Source organism: Triplophysa rosa, linkage group LG9 (assembly GCF_024868665.1).
Source record: "Triplophysa rosa linkage group LG9, Trosa_1v2, whole genome shotgun sequence".
Taxonomy (NCBI): Eukaryota; Metazoa; Chordata; class Actinopteri; order Cypriniformes; family Nemacheilidae; genus Triplophysa; species Triplophysa rosa.
The window spans coordinates 4105306-4132426 of NC_079898.1; the positions used below are offsets into that span (position 1 = coordinate 4105306).

At 47.8% G+C, this 27121-nt stretch overlaps 1 protein-coding gene across 3 annotated transcripts in view; it reads right to left on the bottom strand.

Moving 5' to 3' along the window:
* hmgcll1 (3-hydroxymethyl-3-methylglutaryl-CoA lyase-like 1) overlaps window positions 1-26018 on the bottom strand; it is a 99692-nt gene extending 73674 nt beyond the window's left edge. For all 3 annotated transcript variants that reach the window (XR_008963529.1, XM_057341816.1, XM_057341817.1), the window contains exons 1-5: window positions 25765-26018; window positions 14831-14908; window positions 13741-13848; window positions 5522-5617; window positions 1275-1423 (exon numbers count right to left, since the gene is read on the bottom strand). Coding sequence is in view for 2 of the 3 variants with exons in the window: in XM_057341816.1 (XP_057197799.1) it covers window positions 1275-1423; window positions 5522-5617; window positions 13741-13848; window positions 14831-14908; window positions 25765-25860 (527 nt within the window). In the remaining variant the exon portion in view is untranslated. The remainder of the gene's footprint in view (window positions 1-1274; window positions 1424-5521; window positions 5618-13740; window positions 13849-14830; window positions 14909-25764) is intronic.
* Between the last annotated feature and the right edge of the window lie 1103 nt (window positions 26019-27121).

Below are 27121 nucleotides of genomic sequence, written 5' to 3' on the forward strand. Positions count from 1 at the left end.
AACACAAAACAAAGACCCACGATGGGGTATAACAACTCAATAAAATCATAACAGGACGTAGACTAACTAACAATAAACTGGGATAAAGACATACGACATAAACTAAACTGACATTTACTAAACTGACAAGAACAGGAACAGAAACAGGAACAGGAAGAGGAAAACAGGAATCACACTCAGGGTACGAGACACGATGATAAACCAGGTAACACTCCAACAAGCACACCATATACAATACACGAGCACAAGACAAAGAAACATGAGGGCATTAAATAGGGAAGACAAACGAAGGATAACAACACAGGGCAGGTGAGGGTAATCAAACACGGACGGGAAGCAATACGTGAGACGAGAGGGGCGGGGCCAATGACAAGACACAAGAAAACACATGAGAAGTAAAAACATAGACAACTCATGGTTTTCTCACATAAAACATAAGGCTTTGTCATGGCTCTGCTACAGGACCAAGAAAAGCATGACTAAGTGAAGCAGAGCCATGACACACAGATAATCCACACCAAGAACCAGGGCACAATCCACCTAGGTGAGTCAGGAACATAATGCATGCAGAGTACAAACCACATTGGGGAATCGGGAACATAATCCACGCAGAGCAGGTAAGAGAGAGCACATATGCCAGGAACACACATACAGGAACAACGACCAACAAACAACAACTCTAGCACAGACTCAGCTCAATACACTTAAAACAGCTCAATACACAGAATATAATAAGCTAATGAGACACAGGTGGAAATGATAGCCCACTCCTAGTGTCCGTTCACCTTCACATTCCGGGGATCCCTGTCTGTGCAATAGCATTTGGGGGAGATCTGTGTGTTCTATGTCATCAATATGAATTGTAGATGTAAACTTTATGTCATAAAATATCATATGAGCAAGTGAACATGTTTACACCATCAGAAGTCAGCTATTAACAACAAAATGTACAACTCTAATCTCAAAATTAAGTGGTAAGACCCATCTAATTAAATAACCCATGTTTTCCTTAGTTCTCTGTCTTGTGGAACTTAGTGAAATTATGTATTTTTTGTGTTTTGATTGCGGAATAGTCGGCATCCTGGTACAAATCAATGCAGTGCTCAGGACTTTTATCCCTCTCAGCCTTGTTTTGAAATCAACATGGCTGAATGAGGTCTATACTGTAGCTACAGTAGTAGAATGTCTGAAGTGGATTGTCAAAACAAAGTCAAAATACTTTCCCAAACCTCTAAGGAAACACTCAGCAGAGAGTTTTGAGTTATGGCACACACCCGCGCACCGGTATGCCTTCCTGTTTGGCTGCAGAGATGACCTTCTCAAACCTCTGCAAACTCTCCTCTATGGAGCAGTTGATGTTCATCCTGCTGAAGGTCTCTGAGGCGGAACCAAACACTGCCACTTCTGTAGCTCCTGCTGCGATCTGCAACAGTAAGTTAGTAATATTGGTTTCTATAGCATTTCAAGAGCAGTGTCACAAAGTGCTTGACATCAAAATTATAAAATGAAGATTAAAATAGACATGACCGTTAAAAAACAGTTTAGACAAAAGCAAGATTGAACAAGTGAGTTTTCAGCTGCCTTTTAAAAAGATTCCACAGCTTGGGAGCAACTACTTCAAAAGCAAAGTCACTTTTTGTCTTCAATCTTGAACGTGGGACCACTACCAGGATCTGATTTGAGGATCTCAGAATTCTACTGGAGTTATAGGGTTGTAACAGCTCTTTTATATATACAGGGGTTTGACCATGTAAACCTTTAAACACCATCACTAGAATTTTAATTAAATTCTAAATTAGACAGGGAGCCAATGTAAGGGTATTAAGATTGGGGTTACGTGAGATCTCTTTGATGACTTTTGATGAGCGTTTTGAACCACCTGTAACCGTTTCAGGGCTGAATTATTAAGAGAAGTAAAGAGCGAGTTGCAATAATCAAGGTGCATGCATAATAATTTCCATCTCCGCAGTAGTCACAAATTATCTAAATTCCATGATGTTTCTCAACTGATAAAAAAAGGATTCACATGTTGATCAAGACTGAAAGATTGTGCCATATGAACACCTAAATTATGAAGGGTAGATCCAACAGAATGTGATAAGGGACCAAGACATTCCATCATTTTTGGGAAAACGCCATCAGGAGTATTTCTGTTTTTTCATGATTTAATGGTAAGTAATTGTTTGCCATCTAGACTTTAATCAAATTTATACAATTTAAAGAGTGGACATTTTTTTAATTTCATGGGGCCTAAAAGAAATATACAGTCTGCATAGCAATGGTAAACAAACAATGACTACAAAATTACTTATAAATTGCCCTAGAGGCAGCAAATACAAAGCAAAGAGCAGTGGTGTTAAAACTGAACCCTGGGGAACACCACAGGACAGAGGTGCTGTTGATGAAGCATACTTTTGAACGCTTACTGAGAAAAACCTGTCTGATAAGTATGAATAAAACCAATTAGATAGATAGATGCCTTCATTATCATTGCATTACAATGAAATTGTGTGTATGCCCTTCCAGCTACATACCCAACATACAATAAGTATTTGACATGAATACATTCACTATACAGTAGATACATGTGTTCACAATCAATTCAGAACTTCAGTAAAACTGCACTGAATATTGCACATACAGTAATATGGTGTGCAGGTGTACATAAATAGAGTGGTGGATGTACTACAAAATAAGATATAACAATTGAAGGTAAAGAAGCATTATATGTGTTGATTACGAGAGGTCCATGCTTTTATTGACCTGTGTCATCTACCTGAGAGCATGAGGTCAAATACAGAGTGGCCGGGATGGAAACAGTCTGTTACAATATGTTTTGCTCTAGAAAGGTTACGAGTGTCCTCAATCTCCTGGAGTGAAGGAAGAGGGCAGCCGATCATTTTCTGTGCTGTACCGATGAACTTCTGCAGTGCTTTTTTGTCTGCTGCTGAACAGCCTGCATATCACACTGTGAGGCAGTATGTTAAAATGCTCTCTACTGCAGAGCGGTAGAAAGTCACCAGCAGTTTCCTTGGAAGATTGTTCTTTTCCAAGACGCGTAAAAAGTGCAAGCGCTGTTGAGCCTTTTTGACCATAGCTGTGGTGTTGGCAGACCAGGAAAGGTTTTCAGATATGTGGATTCCCAAGAATGTAAAGCTATATTCACTCTACACAAACGAATGCACCTCTACAGACCCTTCTGTCAAACTCCTGAAGTTTGCAGATGACACCACAGTCATTGGCCTTATTCAAGACGGTGATGAATCTGCCTACAGAAAGGAGGTTGCTCAGCTGGCTGCCTGGTGTAGTCAAAACAACCTAGAGCTGAATGCATTCAAGACAGTGGAGATGATAGTGGATTTCAGAAGGAACCCTCCATCACTTCCTCCCCTCACCATCCTGGACAGCACTGTGGATACTGTGGAGTCATTCAGGTTCCTGGGCTCCACCATCTCTCAGGACCTGAAGTGGGAGTCCCACTTAGACTTCATTGTAAAGAAGGCCCAGCAGAGGTTATACTTCCTCCTTCAATTGAGGAAGTTCAACCTACCACAGGAGCTACTGACCCAGTTCTACTCAGTGGTCATCGAATCTGTTCTGTGCACTTCAATTACTGTTTGGTATGGCTCGGCCACCAAATCAGACCTACGAAGACTACAACGGACAGTTCGTAGTGCTGAGAAAATTATTGGTGCTCCTCTGCCCACACTTCAGGACCTGTACGATTCCAGAGTGAAAAACAGGGCAAGAAAAATCATCATTGACTCCACACACCCAGCACACAAACTCTTTGATCTGCTGCCCTCTGGCCGGCGCTTTAGAGCACCAAACACCAGGACTTCCAGACACAGAAGCAGCTTCTTCCCCCAGGCAATCTCCCTCCTAAACAGATAACTGCTCCTTAAGAGCAATATTCCACTTCCACTACTCCTATAGTGTGCACTATAGTGCCTTATTATATCTACATCTTATGTATACATGTATATAACACTACCTCTACTTACTAAATTATCCATTTGCACAAGTGTACATACAATCTGTTAATATGTTTATTCTACTATATACTACCCTGTACAATGTCTCTTATATGTTATTATCCCCCATTTTCTGTAAAATAGTCTTTATTTTATATATGCACAATTTAGAATCTTTTAGACTGTAAATCGTATTATATTGTATTGTCATTGTGTTGAATGTCTGTACTAGAAGCTTCCAACACCAAAGAAAATTCCTTGTGTGTGCAAGCACACTTGGCAATAAAGCTCTTCTGATTCTGATTCTGATTCTGATTCTATGTACTGTACTTTTTACACACAATCCCCATTTATGAGAATGTGAAGGGGGTCAGTCCTGTGCTTCCTGAAATCTAAGACAAGTTCCTTGGTTTTCTTAGTATTCAGAATCACGTTATTTGCGGCGCACCATGATGTCAGTTGCTGCACCTCATCTCGGTAGGCAGTCTCGACATCTGCTGTGATTAGACCTACAACTGTAGTGTCATCTGGAAATTTGATTATAGAATTGGAGGCTTGTGCTGGAATACAGTCATGCGTGTACGGTGAGTACAGCAATGGGCTCAACACAACCCTCTGGGGAGCTAGTGCTGAGTGTAAGAGTGGTGGAACGTTGGAAACAGATGATCCAGTGTTATGTGGAGAGCTGTAATGATTGCATCTTCCTGGGTTCTATTTGACCTATAAGCAAATTTATGCCAGTCAAATGCAGGAGAGAGGCTAGTTTTAATATGCCTTAATACCACCCTCTCAAAACATTTCATAACAACTGGAGTAAGACCGACAGGTCTGAAGTCACTCAGACTGTCAGCAACAGACTTTTTTGGAACAGGGATAATAGTGGATGATTTAAGGCATGATGCATTCAGAGCTGTTCCAACAGCTTTTTAAAATACATTGGAACTTGACCAGATGCTAATGACTTATTTATTGTAGATAACACACAGTGACCAATCGTGTCGATAACATTTTTAAACAAGGCAATGGGTATGACATTCAATGGACTAGAAGAAATTTTGATAGAATTAAAATAATTTAGTTAGATCATCAAGTTTAATCGGGGAAAAAAATCTTCAGGATTACTGGCCTGAAGACATAGGGTATTTGGAGTGAGGTAGAAAGAATAATATTATTTGTGTATTGTTTATTTTATCCACAAAAATGCAGAACAGGCTATTGCATTCATCAACAGAAGAAATTTGGACCGCAGCTGAAGGTGGAGAGACAATACTATGGATGGAACTGGAAACATTTCATCAGGCTTATGCTTAGAGCTTGCTCAATTAACAAGGAAAGCAATTAAATGCATGTGCCAAACATTTACAAATAAATGTTTCAGATAAAAATGGCAAAGACTTCACTCTTATGCAAGGTGAAGTGAAGCGTAGGTAGAGAACATGCATAAGTAAAGAGGTTTATACAAGACAAACATCATTCTGACCTGCCATGAAAGCCAAACTGCAAATGTCACTTGTAAATAAATGTAAATTATGCAAATATTTACTTACAGCTGCCTGGAAGCCCTGAAAATTGGGCGTCAGAACAGGGTATCTGACGCCAGGAGACCTTTTAATCCCCTTCAGTACTTCTGTGTGGTCAGCCATCTAACAACATAAAAAATAAATAAATACATTATGTATTATGCTATTATATTAGACAATTTTAGAACGCAATGTTATTTTTTAGATTTTTCTTCATAATTGGTCTGCCACAGGGATGGGCATTGAAGAAAAAATCTAGAAATTCCTTGACATCACGCTACACTTCAGCCTCTTGTCAAAGTTCTTGTCCAATCAAATCCGCTTTAGAATCCGAAGAGTCCCACCCCCTTCACTAGCAGAGCTGCTGAAGCAAAAGCTAAGCCTATTGGTTATTTTAAAAGGGGGAGGCCGGGAGGGGTCACTCAATATGTCTCGCTCTCTATTCATTTTTGTTGCAGTTGTTGTTGATATTATGTCATCACATCAAATAACACTGCATGTTCCAAGTCATTTCAGTGGGGCTTTAATTAAATTATTTAATATATTTAAAATAAAACACTACTATCTATAACATTTATTTAATCTGTTTATTCTCAAAAAGTAGAAAATAACTGTCAACAAGAACAAACACAAGTAAGGGATAATGTACAGGCAGCCGGTTGTTATCATGAGGATCCGCTTCGCGTCGGGTCCGGATCACACTTTCGGGGCTTATTTTGCAATAACAGCTGGCTGCTTGTACATTATCCCACTTATTACATGGCCACTTGCCACATGAGAAAATAACGGGACATGAAATGTGAATTTGAAATATTTTATTAGCTCATTTTTATAGAATGCAGACCTTCCACGAGGAAAAGCCATGGAAACTTTCGGTTTTAAGGTAAGAAACTGTCATGGTCCTGCCTTCTTGTTCAGGATTTTCTAGTTTTGTGGCAGGATCATGACAGATCCCTTATGTTTAGTGTGAGAAAGTCATGGGGTGTTTACCATTGACATTCCATGTGCTTTCTCGTGTCTCGTCATTGGCCCCGCCCCTCTCGTTTCCCGTATTGCTTCCCTGCCGTGTTTAATGTTCCTCACCTTCCCTCGTTATCTTCGTTTGTTTGTCTCCCTTTAAAATGCCCTCGTGTTCATTGTCCTGTGCTCGTTCGTTGTGCTTGTGGTCCTGTGTAATGTGCCGCTGTGCCTGTTTTCTGTGAATACCCAAGTCAAGTCAAGTCGAGTCTAGTAAGTCTTTAGTTTAGCTTTTGTCTAGTGTTGTTTAGTTTAGTCTAGTCTTAGTTAATCAACGTCCTTTCTGCTTCCTGTTATCTTGTTTTCTTGTTTATATCCCCATCGTGGGTGTTTTGTTTTACACTTTTGTTTTGTTTAAATAAATATATCCTTGTTTACCCCTTCACTGCCGCTGCCTGCATTTGGGTTCCCTTTCTCTCGGTCTCTCGACGTTGTGTCGAACCGACAGAATGGGGTTTGTCTTGAGAACCTATCATCTTCTGTGTATTTATAAAAGGCCAATGAAAATTGGCGAATGAAATTTGCATGCCGGACTCCTCCCTGGATGTCCGGGTATTAGAGGGAAGCCGGCGTTCTCATTCATTCACCTTTTGTTCTTCAGAGCCTACGCATCTGATGAGCTTCTCTACGATCTTTGGTAATCATTTTGCTGCTGTAATCTTCGACGTGGTACAGCGGACGGTCCCTTCCTGCAGTGACTCTCCCTTGGGCATCTCGGCAGTTCTGGAGGTGTTCGAGCAAATTTCCTTTTCTAAAAGAGCAAATTTATCCAGCGTGGCTTGTCCCGCTGTTCTCATGTGTGCAACACACTCATCGAGGAGGGGGACGGACACGATGCCTGCTTCCAGTACGCACTGCGGGCGGTGACGATTCAGACATTGCCTCATGGGTGGCTGTGTTCCCACGGGACTCAGCCACCACCTCGTTTGCTCCCCGTTCCGTGGCGGCAGGACTATGGCCCTGCCGTCCGCTACGGCAAGCAGCGAGGGTGATATGAGGATTACAGTGAGCGTTAATCCGCCAGCCACTGGCTCACGGACCGTTCGCACCTCGTCTCGCTCGTCTGACCGTTCCCCAGGAGACGGTCCGCCGTCTTATTCCTCAATCACGTATTCGGACACGATGCGTGATGAGGAGATGTCTCTTGCAGCATCGGGGGGTGACGTGCTGCCATCTGACTCCGACGATTTCTCGGGCTCCCTCCCTCGGGGGGTCGAGCCCAGGAAGAAGCAGACGTCGAAATGTCAGCCATGCTTTCCCGGGCCGCCGTGAGTGTTGGGTTGCAGTGCCCGCACTGCCTCTCGCGGCACTCGCGGCTGGCTATATGGCGCCTCGGGTTTGAGCGTGGCTCCAAGCCGCGCCCGCCCTCAGTGCCGTGTTTACCGGAAGTGCATGAGGAACTTAGTAAGACCTGGAAACGCCCCCTTTCCAGCACGTTTCATGTCAAACAAAGTTCTGTCACCCTCTCTTCCTAGAGGATAGAGGATACGTCGATGTCCCCCAGGTGCAGTATGCCGCCACGGTGCACTCGTGCCCATAGGCGGCGGCCACCTGGGGATGGGGTTCGACCTAGACTCCCGTCCAAAGCATGTGGGGTGTCGGCATCTCTGGTGTCGAGAGCTTACATTGTAGCGGACCAAGCTGCCTCCTCTCTCCACGCTATGGCTCCTGCCAGACCAGGGCATTGAGAGAGCTCCACGAGGGTAAGACCGACCCAGCGCTTATGCAGGAACTCCGTGCCGCCACCGACCTCGCTCTACGGGCGACCAAGGTGACCACGCGGGCCCTGGGTCGGACGATGTCCACACTTGTGGTCCATGAGAAACTTCTCTGGCCGATCCTTGCGCAGATGAGTAACGCCGAGAAGGTCCGCTTTCTCAACGCACCCGTCTCGCAAGGGGGGGGCTGGTTGGTGTTACTGTCGAGACCCACACGCGGCCGCCCCCGGAGGGTTCTCGACAGTAAAGAAGCAGTCCTCCGTGCAGCGACTCGGCCACCCCGGCCGTCGAGTCCCTTGCACTGTCTGCTTCCCAGCAGCCCTGGTCCTCTTCAACGCCCTCCAGCTCTGGCGCCCCCCACTCAGGCGGCCCCCCCTGGAGGAGACAGCAAAGAGGAGACCATCGCCCCATCAGCAGCCGCGGCGAAGCAGCCCTCATGGGAAGACCTCAGGGGGATAGAGGCTACCATTGGGCCCGACCCCAGCCACATCGCTGGGAAGTCGGGTAGGGACGGATCCTGCCCCGTCTCTCCATCTGCTGGCCCCTCCGGGGGGCTAGCGCCCACTTACTCTCAGAAAAGAGAGTTTCCTCTCTCTCTGGGTTATCACAGCCGCTCCCACCCTCTGGACGACGGTGAACGGCAAACTCGACATTGCGTCATGACGAAGCGCAATGTCGAGTATAAACACCAGCCCTCAGCACTCTCAGTCAGACAGTGCGTTGAGCTGCGCAGTCACCAGGCAGGAAAAACAGCAGAGCCGATCTCCTCCCTGGGGGACCTCCCCCGGCAAGGAATCCGTACTGCTAGCCATCGAACCACCCCCCGGGGGGACGATGAAAAAGATCGTACCTTTAGTCCCCCTGTCTCATTCTGGGAGCCTGCCGGCTTCCCAGACTGTCAGGCTGGCTAGGGAAGACGATCCATTTCAGCTACGCGATCCAGTCGCCTCACGCCTGCCAAGTTTCAGGGCATCCGATATACCTCAGTCAGAGGCTAGGATGTTCCCGTACTTCTGGCGAGGTCGCCACCCTTCTGGCGAAGGAGTGATCGAGCCCGTCTCATCAGCCGAGATGTTCAAAGGGTTTTACAGCCTGTACTTTATTGTCCCCAAGAAAGGCGTGGGGTTGCGCCCTATCTTGGGTCTGTGTGTTCTGAACAGGCACCTACACAATAGCTGCCTTTCAGGTTGATCACGCAGAAGCGCATCCTGACGTCCGTCAGGTGTCAGGACTGGTTCATGGCAATCGACCTGAAGGATGCGTACTTCATGTCTCGATCCTCCCTCTACATTGGCCGTTCCTACGGTTCGCGTTTGAGGGACGGGCATATCAGTACAGGGTCCTCCCCTTCGGTCTGTCCCTGTCTCCACGAGTCTTTACGAAGGTCGTGGAAGCCGCCCTCCTTCCCCTTAGGGAAGGAGGTGTGCGGGTACTAAACTATCTCGACGACGGGCTCAGCTTGGCCCACTCTCGAGATCTGTTGTGTACACACAGGGACCTGGTGCTCCGGCACCTAGATCAGTGGGGCTACAGGTCAACTGAGAAGAGCAAGCTCTCCCCGGTGCAGAGCGTCCTCTTTCTCGGTATGGAACTCGACTCTGTCCTCATGAGCGGCCCGGCTCACCCCCCGCGGTGGGCGCGAGACCCGCGACGAAGAAGCCCGCTCCCACGGGGCCTCCAGGGGCAGTGCGTCTGACTACAGAGCGCGCCCGATCAGTGTTGAACTGCCTGAAGCTCTCACGCAGTCAACGGTCCCCCTGAAACAATTCAGAGGCTCCTGGGATGGCATCCTCGGCGGGGGTGGTACCCCTCGGGTCGATGCACATACGACCGCTCCAACACTGGTTACAGAGTCAAGTTCCTTGGAGAGCGTGGCACACCGGCAGCAGGCGTATGGTCATAACGGTTTTTCTGCCGACACATCCTAACCCCCTGGTGACAGGGGTCCCCTTAGGGATACCTCCCTGTAGGGTTGGGGTGCCATGTGCAACGGGCACGCAGTGTCGGGGCGGTGGACGGGCCCCCGCCTGCGTTGGCATTTCAACTGCCTAGAGTTGTTGGTTGTGCTACTTGCATTGAGGAGGCAACTACCTCTCATGCAGGGCAAGCAAGTGCTGGTCCGGTCGGACAGCACAGCTGCTGTGGCGTATATTATTGGTGGCATTCGCTCACAACAGCTAACATGACTCGCCCGGCGCCTCCTCCTCTAGAGTCAGCAGGTGATCAGTTCCCTGCGAGCCACACACATCCCAGGCCTCCTGAACCAGACAGCCGATGCGCTCTCTCGTCAGTCGACGCCTCGCAGAGAGTGGCGACTCCATCCTCATGCAACCGGCTCATTTGGGAGCAGTTCGGCCAGGCACAGGTGGTCCTGTTGCCTCCCCGGACTCCACCCATTGTCCGCTTTGGTACTCCCTGTCCGAGGCAACCCTTGGCACGGATGCCCTTGCGCACAGCTGGCCGGGGGACAAGCGGAAGTACGCTTCCCCCCCAGTAGAGCCTCATTGCACAGGTCCTGTGCAAGGCCAGGGAAGAGGAGCATCAAGTGGTACTAGTTACGCCCCTTTGGCCTAACCAGGACTTGGTTCTCGGAGCTAAGGCTCTGACAACAACTCCCCCCTGGCCGCTCCCCCGGCGAACTGCTTCCCCAGGGGAAGGGGCACGTTACGGCATCCCAGGCGGAACCTGGTCTCCATGTCTGGACGGGACGAGGAGATCCTGAGTGCCCCTCCCCAGGTCTGGTTGGGACATTACTCAGGCTAGGGCCTTGGCCACTGGGACGGCTATACGCCCATAAGTGGAGCCTCTTCTCGTCCTGGTGCTCTTCTCAGCGAGTAGACCCGCTCAGTTGATCAGTCGGGTACGAGCTGTCCCTTCCTCAAGAGAGACTGGGGAGTAACCTCTCCCCCTCCACACTGGGAATGTATGTAGCCGCTACGTCCGCTCATCATTACCCAAGTGCTGGGTAGCCTCCGGGACAGCACGACCTGGTCATTAGGTTCCTAAGGGGCGCGAGAGGGTGACCACCTTATCCGCGCTCCCTACCCTCTTTCGACCTAGGTGGTGGGCCTTCGAGCTTCTCGGGGTTGCCGCTCTTTCTCAGTCTTGATAAAGACGGCTTTCCTGATGGCGCTCACCTCCAAGAGGGTAGGGGATCTGCAAGCTCCCTCCGTGTCCACAGATTGCCTAGAACTCGGGGCGGGGATTCTCACGTTATCTTGAGACCCTGCCCCGGCTATGTGTGCAAAGTTCCCACCACTCTTCCGAGAGACCAGGTGGTGAACCTGCAGGCGCTCCCCACCGGGGAGGAAGACCCAAGCTTTCCGTGTTGTGTCCAGTACGTGCACTGCACCTCTACTTGGGCCGCACGCAGAGCCCAGAAGCTCTGAGCAGCTCTTTGTCTGTTTCGGAGGTCAGAAGAAGGAAGGGCTGTCTCCAAACAGAGGCTGGCGCACTGGATCGTGGATGCCCTCATTAGGGCATACCGATCTCAATTTGCCCCTGCCCGTTGGGAGTGAGGCACACTCTTCATGGGCACTGGCTCAGGGCGCCTCTCTAGCAGACATCTGCAGAGCTGCGGGTTGGGCTATGCCCAACGACTCCATGAGGCTCTAATACCTACGCGTGGAACCGGTGTCAGCCCGCATCCTGGCAAGGTGTAGGACCAGCAGCCGGTAGGGCGTACACCTGCGAAAGCCCTTCCCCCTTCCTTAGGGGGATCAGTGGCTATTACGCCTCCCCTCTTTCCCCCACAAAGAACAGGCATTTTATCCATCACTAGCACCTTCCTCGGGGCAGGCTGGGCTGAGCAGCCCTGCCCCCTTAGGCCGGGGAACAGTTGAGTTATCTCCCACATAGCTCTAACCGGACCTAGTGCTCCAGACGTGGTAACCCCCCCTCCGTGGGCTGTTCCATCTGATGTATCCTCATGAATGGTTTCCACCTCGGCAACCCATGACCTCCCTAGGTGGACTCCCACCTTGCGGTTAACTCCTGCAGTCCGCACATTTTCCCATGAGTTCTCCCCTGTTGGTGAGACCATGTGGTGTCTCCACTAATTCCTCCCTACGGTAGGTAGTGGTCTCTGCATTGTTTTTCTCCCAAGGGGTAATAATGCTTACCCAGTGGCCCTTATGGTGCCGGGTGGCTTCTCGCCATTTAGAGAACTAGGCCTCCGCCCGTGACGGCCGGTGGCAGGGGCTTCCCAACTTTGTGGTAAAGCTCGGGGCCCCCTTCCTCTCCACTGGATGGTCATAATTTCGCATTAGCATCTTCGTCTGACTTGCCCAGGCCAGTCAACGTCGCTCCGCTAGAGATTGTGACGCGGCTCAGTGCTGTGGCGTCTTACATAGGAACCCCATTCAACGTCGAGAGACCGACAGAAAGGGAACGTCTTGGTTACGGATGTAACCTCTGTTCCCTGATGGAGGGAACGAGATGTTGTGTCCCTCATGCCACAACACTGGCCGCCCACCCCAGCAGTCGGGGGAGGATGCTTAAGGCTCCTCAGACCAAAGGTGAATGAATGAGCACGCCGGCTTCCCTCTTATACCCGGACATCCGGGGAGGAGTCCGGCATGCAAATTTCATTCGCCAGTTTTCATTGGCCTTTTCTAAATACTCAGAAGATGATAGGTTCTCAAGACAAACCCCATTCTGTCGGTTTGACACAACGTCTCGTTCCCTCCATCAGGGAACCGAGGTTACATCCGAAACCAAGATGTTCTCCTTCCACGATCGTGACAAGAAACAATGTTCAGATGTCACGAACCGGCAATTTGGTTTAACCTTTTGTAAATATAATGTCATACAGACATATTTATATTTAATTTGTCAAAAAAACCTGTCAAAATGATTTGCTGCATCCGGGTTAATTGTGTTATTAGTTTTGAGAGGTTGTTATCTGGGAATAACAAACCTGCAAATGTCACGACTGGCCAATCAGAATCAAGCATTCCAACGAGCCCTGTAATAAGTGTATATAAACATACATTCGTGGTATTAACGGTCGCTCTCCTCCAACTGATTCTAATCTTAATCAGGTTGTATCATGGGAAATAAGGGGTAACAATGTAACAATGATGTAACACTTAAAAAATGATATTAGCTCACTGTAGAAGTCTTTGTCTTAAGCCTTGTACTTACACTTCCAGCGATTAAGAATTAATTAAATTAATCAAATAAATGTTTTCACATTCCTACCTACATTATAAAAACTTGTTCACTGTGTAATAACTATCACTGACTTCCCAGTCATGAGATCATGCGTAGAAGCCACCAGCAACAGTGTACACATCTTTACTTATGACTAACCAACAACCTACCTACAAACAAAACATATAGTAATTTACATTTAAACACATACATACTTCTGACAGCAGAAAAAAATATTGGACGTATTATAAAAACATTTTTATGAAAATAACTACAATACCCAATTCAGTGGTTTTTGGTGGATCTAAAGAGGCTACAGATACCCATCAACACACTCTTATTACAGAAGCTTATTACCTGGGCAACCCACTTTGAAGACACAAAGCTTGTGGCTTCAATCACAGACAAGCCGGTCTGAGAGAGCATGTCTATAAACTGGATTTTGACCTCCGTCTGAACTATTTCCTGTAGAAAGACAAGATGCAACAATACCGGTTTGTATGGACACATTCAGGGAGTCTGAACAACTTTTACAACAAGGCAAAGAATCATTTATGTGTGGCCAACCAGTGATGAAGATTTACTAACATATCTTAAAAATCGTACAAACTTTGTAACCTGGAGCTCATCTGCGAGAAGAATTTCCTGTGGGCTTTTTCTTTTTATGTCATTTATTTAATATTTTATTAGTAGTAGTACTATTGTTTTTATAAAACCTTATTCCCAGATACACTGTGTCATGAGCGTGGGTGGTGAGGACAAGGACAGAGGACCCAAGTGCAGACAGCGGGTAAGGGGTTAACAAGACAGACTTTAATTATAACTAAAAATACAAAACAAAGACCCACTTGGGGGAACATAACAAAACATAGCAACAAGGACAGGGACTAACTAGACTAGAAATAATAACAACACTTGACATAACCACAATAAACTAAACTAACTACAGAACAGTAACTCACCCACATGACACAAACACAACGCAACAGAACAATGAACCAGCACGAGACAGAAGACACAAGGGCATTATAAAGGGGATAAATCAAGAGGGGATAGGTGCAGGACATGAACTAATTAACAAACAATAACGAGGAGACGAAAGGGCGGGAACAGAGATGCCACACCGGAGAGAGGGAGTATATGGAATGCCAAAACTCACTCTCTCCACATAAAACAAGAGGTTCTATCATGGTTCTGCCACTAGGTCAAGAAAAGCAAGACAAGGTGGGACAGAACCATGACACACTGTAGTTTGCCTTTTTTTCATGTGTTTTGTCCATTTTCTAAAATGTTTGATCAAATCTGAGGCATCAAATATTGTGAGTACTGTATGTCAGCTAACATAGTAAAGTATAAGAAAGTTTGTGCTTTTCCTTTTTATATGAAAGGGGACATAATAAGGGGTATAACACATGCTAGTAACACTTAAAAACAGTGAATTCTCTACCTTCTCATTTTGTAGTCCATCTCTTGGCCCGACCTCCACAATTTTGACAAAATGTGGAATCTTGGGCTGGTCAAAACACTGTAAATTGAAAAAAAAATCACAAGGCTGCATGGAAAATATGAATGGTGGATTAGGACGCATCAACTGTTGCACTGCTTCCTGTGAAATTGTGTGTACAACAGCTTCATGTTTTGAATCTGGTGTTGAGAACCTTGCCAGGTTATTTGTGACATTATGTGCATTGGAAGCAACCATTTGCTTACTTTCAATAGTAAATCCAAAGCTTGACCTCTGAATTTGGAGACTATTGTTTCCAAAAGTCAATGGGCCATTTATAGAAGGTATAATGAAATCCTCTCTTTAAGGAACCGCACATAACCTGCATTGTAAAATGCAGTAGCTCAGCTGATAACAGTTCAGGCATTTTATCTTGCAATTAGTAGCCTACACACTAATACACTCAGTATTGTAAAATATACTTGCTCTCTTTTACAGTAGCTCACTGCTGAAACAGAAATACAAGTGCTTGATCCAAGGGATTGCACATACTCCAAAACAAATGTATAGTATCATGCAATGTGAATCGCTTTGGATTAAAGCATCTGCCAAACGCAAATGCAGAAGCACTTCAAGCGGCAACGAGTAACTTTTTGACCTTAAAATAATTTCTCTAAAATTATTTTAGTGGTAGGACAACTTTTAACCGGACGAATTTTACTGCCGTTACTACCTAAGCAGCCTCCTATCGGCTGAAATTGCACTTGTAACTTTGGTGTTCGGGCCGGTACAAGCCCCACCTATCCCCTGCTTTACGGCATACGTCACGTTTTAGTCGTAGCCTGGGAGAAGTTGGCCAACAGCAGAGCTAACAGTAAGACGAAACTATCCAAAACATCACCATGGCAGAGCCAGCCAAAAAACCAAAGAGGGTTTTGTCGGAGGAAGCAAAGAAAAGAAAGCGAGAGAGTGATTGGACACGAGGCCGGTCACGAATCAATATCGGATGGGCTTACACTTGGTGGCGCGAGTAGCAAGAGGCAACGGGTTGCAAAACGGATGCAGACCTAGCGGTCCGGCTCCTGGATTTGTAAGTGTTATTTGTACGTTTTTTGTTACTGTCCTGTACTTTTGAACGTTTTTGTTATTAGTCTGTGTCATTGGTGCAACACCGGTTCGCACTTTATAAGCGTTAGGTAGCTTAGAGATAATATATTGTTGCCGGTGTCGATAGCTAGCATGTTGTCATGTCTCGTCATGAATGTGTGTTGTGCTTGTAAATAAAGACTAAACAACCACACTAAACGTGTTGTGGTAAAAAGTAGCAGATTATTTTGTTCAGACCAGTAAACCACGTGAATGTTGAACAGTTCAGTCGTTGATTAGGCTAATGTTGTCGTTATGTATATGTACATGCTATGCGCTGTTTTCATACCGAGTTGACTGTAGTTATTACATATATTACACAAGACACAACGCCTGGTCGCGATTGTATTTAGTGACTTCCGATATAATAACAAAAGAAAAGTACTATAGGTTACAAAACACATTCAAGTCCATGCGTTGTGTTTTGGGTAAATAAAAATGTTCCATGTAGCTAGCACGCTCTGTGCTAACTTCTAACAATCAGCTGCTACCCCCGAGTCTACTTTGAGGTTGTAGTATAGAAGAACATATGGTAACACGGACTACTTTACCTGATCGGTGGACATAGTTTGAACGACGTATCTGGGTCCGTCAGCTTAGTAAACAAACTCACGTGTATTGAGCTGCCAGCGGGAAATCTTTGCAACAGTTTTTACGACACTGCATACACACAATTCCACTAAACAACCACGTGGGGCAACAGTAAGCAAAAGTTACTCGTTGCCGCTTTAATCTTAATGTACTGTATTTCTTAACACTAGAACTACCAAGGCAGTCATTTTGACCGTTTTTAAAATTTGCAATGTAACAACTTTGTTGAAATAAAACCCATACAACTACAGTACCCTGACTTTTCTTAAATATATGTATATTTTATTCTAACATTGTTGCTTTATTAAAATTACAAAACACAAAAGAGTTCTGAGTATTTCTACCTCGAACTGCCATGGCGTTCAAATTGACCGCATGCATTACAGACACTGTATCATTTCAGTGCTCTTTCTTGCCATTGAAGATTTTCGCCACTGTTGCCTAGCAACTTATTATCTTGCATTTTTTTATGTTATTGCTAAGCCAAAACGTAGCTTACCCTCAAAATGTCAGCAAAAAAAAATGCAGCTTTCTAAATCAGTTTGTTCCCTTTCTGTCGGTTTCTCGACGTTGTGTCGAACCGACAGAATGGGGTTTGTCTTGAGAACCTATCATCTTCTGAGTATTTAGAAAAGGCCAATGAAAATTGGCGAATGAAATTTTCATGCCGGACTCCTCCCTGGATGTCCGGGTATAAGAGGGAAGCCGGCGTGCTCATTCATTCACCTTTTGTTCTTCAGAGCCTACGCATCTGATGAGCTTCTCTACAATCGTTGGTGATCATTTTGCTGCTGGAATCTTCGACGTGGTACAGCGGACGGTCCCCTCCTGCAGTGACTCTCCCCTGGGTGTCTCGGCAGTTCCGGAGCTGTACGAGCAAATTTCCTTTTCTAAAAGAGCAAATTTCTCCAGCGTGGCTTGTCCCGCTGTTCTCATGGGTGAAACACACTCACCGAGGAGGGGGACGGACATGATGCCTGCTTCCAGTATGCTGGGGCAGACGTTGTGGATACGTCTTGCCCACACTGCGGGCGGTGACGATTCAGACGTTGCGTCACGGGTGGCTGTGTTCCCACGGGACTCAGCCACCACCTCGTTTGCTCCCCGTTCTGTGGCGGCAGGACTACGGCCCTGCCGTCCGCTACGGTAAGCAGCGAGGGTGATATGAGGATTACTGTGAGCGATAATCCGCCAGCCACTGGCTCACAGACCGTTCGCACCTCGTCTCGCTCGCCTGACCGTTCCCCAGGAGACGGTCTGCCGTCTTATTCCTCAATCACGTATTTGGACACGATGCGTGATGATGAGATGTCTCTTGCAGCATCGGGGGGTGATGTACTGCCATCCGACTCTGACGATTCCTCGGGTTCCCTCCCTCGGGGGGTCGAGCCCAGGAAGAAGCGGACGTTGAAATGTCAGCCATGCTTTCCCGGGCTGCCGTGAGTGTTGGGTTGCAGTGCAGTCACTCCTGCCCTCAGTGCCGTGTTTACCAGAAGTGCATGAGGAACTTAGTAAGACCAGGAAACGCCCCCTTTCCGGCACGTTTCACGTCAAACAAAGTTCTGTCACCCTCTTTTCCCTCTAGGTTGGGACAGCTAGAGGATACGTCGATGTCACCCAGGTGGAGTATGCCGCCGCGGTGCACTCGTGCCCGTAGGTGGTGGCCACCTGGGGATGGGGCTCGACCTAGACTCCCATCCAAAGCATGTGAGGTCTCGGCATCTCTGGTGTCGAGAGCTTACATTGCGGCGGACCAAGCTGCCTTCTCTCTCTACGCTATAGCTCCTGCCAGGCCAGGGCGTTGAGAGAGCTCCACGAGGGTAAGACCGGCCCAGCGCTTATGCAGGAACTCCGCGCCGCCACCGACCTCGCTCTACGGGCGACCAAGGTGACCACGCGGGCCCTGGGTCGGACGATGTCCACTCTTGTGGTCCATGAGAAACTCCTCTGGCCGATCCTTGCGCAGATGAGTAACGCCGAGAAGGTCCGCTTTCTCGACGCACCCGTCTCGCAAGGGGGGGCTGGTTGGTGTTCCTGTCAAGCCGCAGCGGCCCCGCTCACCCCCCGCCTGTCAGGGGCGCGAGACCCGCACGCGGCCTCCCCCGGAGGGTTCTCGACAGTAAAGAAGCAGTCCTCCGTGCCGCGACTCGGCCGCTTCGGCCGTCGAGTCCCGTGCACTGTCTGCTTCCCAGCAGCTCTGGTCCTCTTCGACGCCCTCCAGCTCTGGCGCCCCCCACTCAGGCGGCCCCCCCTGGAGGAGACAGCGAAGAGGAGACCATCGCCCCATCAGCAGCCACGGCGAAGCGGCCTTCATGGGAAGACCTCAGGGGGATCGAAGCTACCATTGGGCCCGACCCCAGCCACATCGCTGGGTAGTCGGATAGGGACGGATCCTGCCCCGTCTCTCCATGTGCTGGCCCCCTCCGGGGGGCTTGCGCACACTTACTCTCAAAAAAGAGAGTTTCCTCTCTCTCTGGGTTATCACAGCCGCTCCCACCCTCTGCACGACGGTGAACGGCAAACTCGACGTTGCGTCATGGCGAAGCGCAATGTCGAGTATAAACACCAGCCCTCAGCACTCTCAGTCAGACAGTGCATTGAGCTGCGCAGTCGCCAGGCAGGAAAAACAGCAGAGCCGATCTCCTCCCCGGGGGACCTCTCCCGGCAAGGAATCCGTACTGCTAGCCATCGAACCACCCCCCGGGGGGACGATGAAAAAGATCGTACCTTTAGTCCCCCTGTCTCATTTCTGGGAGCCTGTCCGTCTTCCCAGACTGTCAGGCTGGCTAGGGAAGACGATCCGTCTCGGCTACGCGATCCAGTTTCCTCACGCCCGCCAAGTTTCAGGGCATCCGTTATACCTCAGTCAGAGGATAGGATGTTCCCGTACTTCGGGCCGAGGTCGCCACCCTTCTGGCGAAGGGAGTGATCGAGCCCGTCTCACCAGCCGAGATGTTCAACGGGTTTTACAGCCTGTACTTCATTGTCCCCAAGAAAGGCGGGGGGTTGCGCCCTATCTTGGGTCTGTGTGTTCTGAACAGGCACCTACACTATAGCTGCCTTTCAGGTTGATCACGCAGAAGCGCATCCTGACGTCCGTCAGGTGTCAGGACTGGTTCATGGCAATCGACCTGAAGGACGCGTACTTCATGTCTCGATCCTCCCTCGACATCGGCCGTTCCGACGGTTCGTGTTCGAGGGACGGGCATATCAGTACAGGGTCCTCCCCTTCGGTCTGTCCCTGTCTCCACGAGTCTTTACGAAGGTCGTGGAAGCCGCCCTCCTTCCCCGTTGGGAAGGAGGTGTACGGGTACTAACTATCTCGACGACTGGCTCAAGTTTGGGCACACTCTCGAGATCTGTGATGTACACACAGGGACCTGGTGCTCCGGCACCTAGATCGGTGGGGCTACAGGTCAACTGAGATAAGAGCAAGCTCTCCCCGGGCAGAGCATCCTCTTTCTCGGTATGGAACTCGACTCTGTCCTCACGAGCGGCCCCGCTCACCCCCAGGGGGGGGCGCGAGGACTAGCGCGCCCGGTCAGTGTTGAACTGCCTGAGATCAGACAGTCAGCGGTCCCCCTGTAACAGGAGGCTCCTGGGATTCATGGCATCCTCGGCGGGGGTGGCCCCCCCTCGGGTCGATGCATATACGACCGCTCCAACACTGGCGGCAGAGTCAAGTTCCTTGGAGAGCGTGGCACACCGGCAGCAGGCGTTGGTCACACGCTTTTCTGCCGACACACCCTAAGGGGTGCCGTGTGCAACGGGCAAGCAGTGTCGGGGCGGTGGACGGGCCCCCGCCTGCGTTGGCATTCAACTGCCTAGAGTTGTGACAGCAGCTGTTGTGGCGTATTCTTCACTCACAGCAGCTAACATGACTCGCCCGACGCCTCCTCCTCTGGAGTCAGCAGGTGATCAGCTCCCTGCGAGCCACACACATCCCAGGCGTCCTGAACCAGACAGCCGATGTGCTCTCTCGTCAGTTGACGCCTTGCGGAGAGTGGCGACTCCCTCCCCGCGCAGCCGGCTCATTTGGGGGCAGTTTGGCCAGGCACAGGTGGTCCTGTTGCCTCCCCGAACTCCTCCCATTGTCCGCTTGGGTACTCCCTGTCCGAGGAACCCTCGGCACGGATGCCCTTGCGCACAGCTGGCCGCGGGACAAGCGGAAGTACGCTTCCCCCCAGTGAGCCTCATTGCACAGGGCCTGTGCAAGGCCAGGGAAGAGGAGCATCAAGTGGTACTAGTTACGCCCCTTCGGCCTAACCAGGACTTGGTTCTCGGAGCTGAGGCTCTGACAACAACTCCCCCCTGGCCGCTCCCCCTGGCGAACAGCTTCCCCAGGGGAAGGGGCACGTTACGGCATCCCAGGCAAAACCTGGTCTCCATGTCTGGACGGGACGAGGAGATCCTGAGTGACCCACCCCCGGTCCGGTTGGGACGTCACTCAGGCTAGGGCTTCGGCCACTGGGCGGCTATACGCCCATAGGTGGCGCCTCTTCTCGTCCTGGTGCTCTTCTCGGCGAGAAGACCCGCGGAGTTGCTCGGTCGGGTACGAGCTGTCCCGTCCTCAAGAGAGACGGGGGAGTAACCTCTCCCCCTCCACACTGGGAATGTATGTAGCCGCTACGGCCGCTCATCATGACCCAAGTGCTGGGTAGCCTCTGGGACAGCACGACCTGGTCATTAGGTTCCTAAGGGGCGCGAGAGGGTGACCACCTTATCCGCGCTCCGTACCCTCTTGCGACCTAGGTGGCGGGCCTCAAGAGGCCCCGCCCCCTTCGAGCCTCTCGGGGTTGCCGCTCTTTCTCAGTCTTGATAAAGACGGCTTTCCGCATGGCGCTCACCTCCAAGAGGGTAGGGGATCTACAAGCACCCTCCGTGTCCACAGATTGCCTAGAACTCGGGGCCGGGATTCTCACGTTATCTTGAGACCCCGCCCCGGCTACGTGCCCAAGGTTCCCACCACTCTCCCGAGAGACCAGGTGGTGAACCTGCAGGCGCTCCCCACCGGGGAGGAAGACCCAACCTATCCGTGTTGTGTCCAGTACGCGCACGGCGCCTCTACTTGGACCGCACGCAGAGCCCAGAAGCTCTGAGCAGCTCTTTGTCTGTTTCGGAGGTCAGCAGAAGGGAGGGCTGTCTCCAAACAGAGGCTGGCGCACTGGATCGTGGATGCCCTCGTTAGGGCATACCGATCTCATTTTGCCCCTGCCCGTTGGGAGTGAGGCACACCGCTCATGGGCACTGGCTCAGGGCGCCTCTCTGGCAGACATCTGCAGAGCTGCGGGTTGGGCTATGCCCAACAACTCCGTGAGGTTCTAATACCTACGTGCAGAACCGGTGTCAGCCCGCATCCTGGCAAGGTGTGGGACCGGCAGCCGGTAGGGCGTACGCCTGCGGAAGCCCTTCCCCCTCCGGGGGGAGCAGTGGCGATCCCGCCTCACTTCTTTCCCCTCGGGTAAAGAACAGGCATTCCATCCATCACTAAGCACCCTTCCAGGGGACAGGCTGGGCAGAGCAGCCCTGCCCCCTTAGGCCGGGGAACAGTTGAGTTATCTCCCACATAGCTCTAACCGGACCTAGTGCTCCAGACGTGGTAACCCCCCCTCCGTGGGCTGTTCCGTCTGATGTATCCTCATGAATGGTTCCCACCTTGGCAACCCATGACCTCCCCAGGTGGACTCCCACCTTGCGGTTAACTCCTGCAGTCCGCACATTCCTCCCATGAGTTCTCCCCTGATGGTGAGACCATGTGGTGTCTCCACTAATTCCTCCCTACGGTAGGTAGTGGCCTCTGCAGCGTTTTTCCCCCAGGGGGAATAATGCTTACCCAGTGGCCCGTACGGTGCCGGGCGGCTTCTCGCCATTTAGAGAATTAGGCCTCCGCCCGTGACGGCCGGTGATAGGGGGCTTCCCAACTTTTTGTGGAAAGCTCTGGGTCCCCCTTCCTCTCCACTGGAGGGTCATAATTTCGCGTTAGCGTGTTCGTCTGACTCGCCCAGGCCAGTCAACGTCGCTCCGCAGAGATTGTGACGCGGCTCAGTGCTGTGGCGTTTTCCATAGGAACCCCATTCTGTCGGTTCGACACAACGTCGAGAGACCGACAGAAAGGGAACGTCTTGGTTACGGATGTAACCTCGGTTCCCTGATGGAGGGAACGAGACGTTGTGTCCCTCATGCCACAACACTGGCCGCCCACCCCAGCGGTCGGGGGAGGATGCTTTAGGCTCCTCAGACCAAAGGTGAATGAATGAGCACGCCGGCTTCCCTCTTATACCCGGACATCCGGGGAGGAGCCCGGCATGCAAATTTCATTCGCCAATTTTCATTGGCCTTTTCTAAATACTCAGAAGATGATAGGTTCTCAAGACAAACCCCATTCTGTCGGTTCGACACAACGTCTCGTTCCCTCCATCAGGGAACCGAGGTTACATCCGTAACCAAGACGTTACATCTGTAACCAAGACGTTTTCCCACAGGTTAGTGAATATTCTTTGTAACTGTTTTTGATCTTGCTAATTTTGTCATATGTCCATACATGTCTATGAAGGTATTTACTATGCAATTACATGTATATTGTTAATATTTATTACTTATTATATTCTAAAATTTGGAAAATCTGTAATTAGCAATAAAGTAATAAGTTTTGTGGTTTTGTGGTTGACTATGAAATAATACATTTCGTAAGAATTTCAATTTCGTGTCATGATGTTTATTATTAACTATCCTAACAAAACACATACATTTATTCATACATTTTGATTCCAGTGGTGGGTGAGATTCGTGTGATCCAATTATAGCTCCTGAGCATTGTAAAATCCAAAAGTCAAAATATATTGAAAAAGGATAGATGTTATCATTTCTAAAATTCACAACATGTTTTTATATAACAAAATATTCTGCATCAATCCATATTTGTTGCGGTTTAGACTTTCACCACAGCGAAAATGTTGTTTTTGAAAGAACTTTGCTCTTCCGCCTGCCGGTGTCCTAAAACAGAACACCAGACACACAGCGAGGCACACACCTTCGGGTGCGGTCTCGTAGTTTTTGCAAAATTATAAACAAAAATGAAACGCATAAATTAATTATTTTATTTTAAACGATCGCATTATGTACGCCCATCGGAGTTCGCTTAGCACTTTGGGATGTGGTTGAGGATTTTGACGTTTTTTTAGTAATCTTATTATAATATATGACAACAGACATTCAAAGCTTCATTCTAAAATCTCAATAGAAGCTTTGAATGTAAATATTGCATGCAAAAAAATGATGTTCAGTACAGTCTATTGTGAGCGGTCAAAATGACCGCTTCGGTCATTCTCGTAGTGATAGATTTCCGGGTGTTCTAGTTTTAACAACATTTTTGTATTTACAAATGTATAGTATAATGCAATGTGAATCGCTTTGGATTAAAGCATCTTCCACATTCGAATGCAACTTAATCCTAATGTATTTCTTTACATTTGGAGGCTCAAGTGGCTCAGCTCTGTAGGATCTGTACTGAACTGCTAGTTTAAATTGCAGGTTTCAGCCCCTTTTTCAGTTACCTTTGGGTAATGCCATTTTTATTTACTCCATGCTTGTTGGTTAAAAGGGTGTTAGCAGCCCATCTGACTACTGTGACATACTAGAGGAAACGGAATACTTAACAAGACAATATCGTCGCTGTCGGGCGGAAACCTCCTATGTCCAAATTTGGTCAATTTCATATTTTTTTCACAAATTGATGCTATTGGTCAGTCCCCATGTGGGTCTGTTATTTTTACAAATTATTAACCAATCTAAAGTGTTGAAAATAGGTTGAAAGCAAATCTCTTAACTCCATTGGACACTTCAACTGTCTGAGAAGTCTCGTAACTCCACCTCTTCTTCACTCTGTGGGAGCTTCTCGGCATTATGTCTCCTGTTTGAAAGTTTTTTAGACAATAACAAGTGAAAATAGTTAATTTAGATACATTTGAGTAGGCCTGTTTTGTTAAAAACCGATAGCTGTAATGCTTCGGTGCAGAAGGAAGCTCATGAGCCACGAAGGTAAGTTTGCGAGCAGATTCGGCTAATTTCCGCCTATTAGACAGCCTAGTCAGCTCATCGTTTTTTGTATTACATCACTTATAGTTCTTAAACCTTTAAAATAGAGTTTAGGAAATTGTATGTAACCACAGTTGTTAGCTTTGGTTAACGATTGAAGCCTTTTCTCTTGTCAAGAGGCTCAACGCGACCGCCGACTTTATTTGCGTGCAGATTAATTTCCGCCTATATTAGACAGCCTGTTTAACGTTTTATTTTGGTATTGCATCACTGATAGCTCTAACGTTTAAAATAGAGTTTAGGAAGATGTATGTAACCACAATCATTAGCTTTCATTAGCTTTTAAAGCCTCGTCTCTTGTCAAAAGGCTCAACGCGACCGCAGACTTTGATGAACACTGCTGGCAGCAGCGACGTTTGTGTCCGTACCATTCTTATCAATAACAGCGTAATCTCCCTGCTCCCAAATTATAAACCTTGTATCTCCGATTAAACATGGTTTGGGGGAAATGTCGTGTTAATGTTGGTACACAACAGTATATGATAGCAATACAAGGTATAATACCAACTTTAACGATACAATGTTTAATAACTCTAAAAATATGCAGTTTTTTTAACTTCCTGAAAAATAATGGTTTTGGAGATACAAGGATTCCGTCCGACAGCGACGATATGCAAGACTTGACTCTGGGGTGAATTTTTATTTCATCTAGAGAATTCCATTCATGTTTGTTTTTATGAAAGAGAAGGTTTCACACTATCCCTAAAATCTCATTTTTTGTTTCACAGGAAGAAAAGGAATTAGCTGAAATTTACAGACTAGCTGAACATTTTTTCATTTGAGTCAGTTATTGCCCAAGTGATTGTTTTTCTGCATTTCCTATATCGCGACTTGGAATAATAAGGGTCTATCTGACATTTTTTTCAAAATTGACAAAATTCACATATACTTATTCTGTGACAATTTATTTACATTATGTTATGTTTTTTCTATACATTGCGTGCATTTTGCGACCTTTCATAGAAAACAAAAAGGTTTTTTTCTACAAGGTCAAATGGCATGCAAAAACTCAATATCTCAGAACTGCTCATAATGCAGATAGAACCTTATAATTCCAAGGCGACGATATCTCTTGAAATCATGCACATGCAAAAACAAACCCCCACCTTCTCTTCCCACGGCAGACGTGGTAACCAAGGATAATCCCGTAAAAGAGTATCATAGCTCAGGCAGTGCTTGACCGCAGTGGAGATGTTCCCCATCTGGCTAGCACGGTCTACTAGCCAAGGGTCGTATGCCGATGACACCTGTAGAGATCAGAGTTCATATGCGCTTCCTCACACTGTTTCGTAAATTACCGGAACAGCACGCCAGCATCAAGGGAGCATTTCATTACGGAATGACTCAGCTGTTGCCATGGCAGCAGCATCACTGCCTGTGCTCAGTGACACGGGGCGGAGGGGGGGTTCTGTTAGCTTTCCACTGACAGCTTCATGTGAAATATGGGACCTGCTGGGATTCTGGGCTTAACAATAAGACTAACCACACGCTACTTATTTTACTAGCCTTGGCATCCCTCCCCAGCGGAAATCTACAGCTTCGGGGAAATACACTGACTTGATTGATCCCCTGTGACTGAGGCAACAGAACGTTTTCAATGGCGGGCTGTGCCACTCTTGCCAATGTCAACTCTTGCTCTGTTATAAAATCTCTCTGTAAAGCTGGGCCGCAATTTACTTGTGAAAGGGCCATTCTTCCCGGCCCAGGTGCTTACAATGGAGGGGTTTAAGGAAGCTCTTGTGTTGAGCTCTTCCTCAATAAGACGCTGGTGTGCTCTGAGAGGCTCTGGCCTCTCTCTCTCATGGGGGAAAATGTGACTGATGTGTCCAGGGGAAACATTTGTTAAGTATCAACATTTCTCGCATGAAATCGACCGATACACTGTAATGCGACATATTATGAAAGGAATACCAAGTAATAACTGTCTGAATTCTGACTGTGTGATTTTCTGAGTTTTCCATGACCTTTCTTGTGATTTGTGTTCAGGGTTTAAAAAAATCTTGATAGCTGATTAATCATTCAATTCATAAAAAAAGAATGAAAAAACGTACTGGCTTGTAAGCATGTTTCAATCCATTTACACAAGAGCTATTTTTAGGTAATAGGAAAAATTGTTAAAATGTGACTAAAGTACAAAAGGGGTTATTTGGCTCTTTTCTTTAAAATCGTTGACGTTTTAGCACTGTCCAGTTTGTTATATAGTTCTGCTGTGTGACAAATTAATAAAATCCAAGAATTCCAAAAGATGTTTTACGACATTTATATAAATATGTGCAATATTATATCGCACAAAAACATACAAGAAGAAAGTAATAATGAAACCAACCCCAAAACCGCAACCTATGGTGAAATTTAAAAAGAATAAAGAAGATACAAATGTACGAATTCATACAAGTAGTAAAATATTAACAAATTGCCATGAATTGGACATATCGCTTATTCTCTTAATTGCATTTACATGTA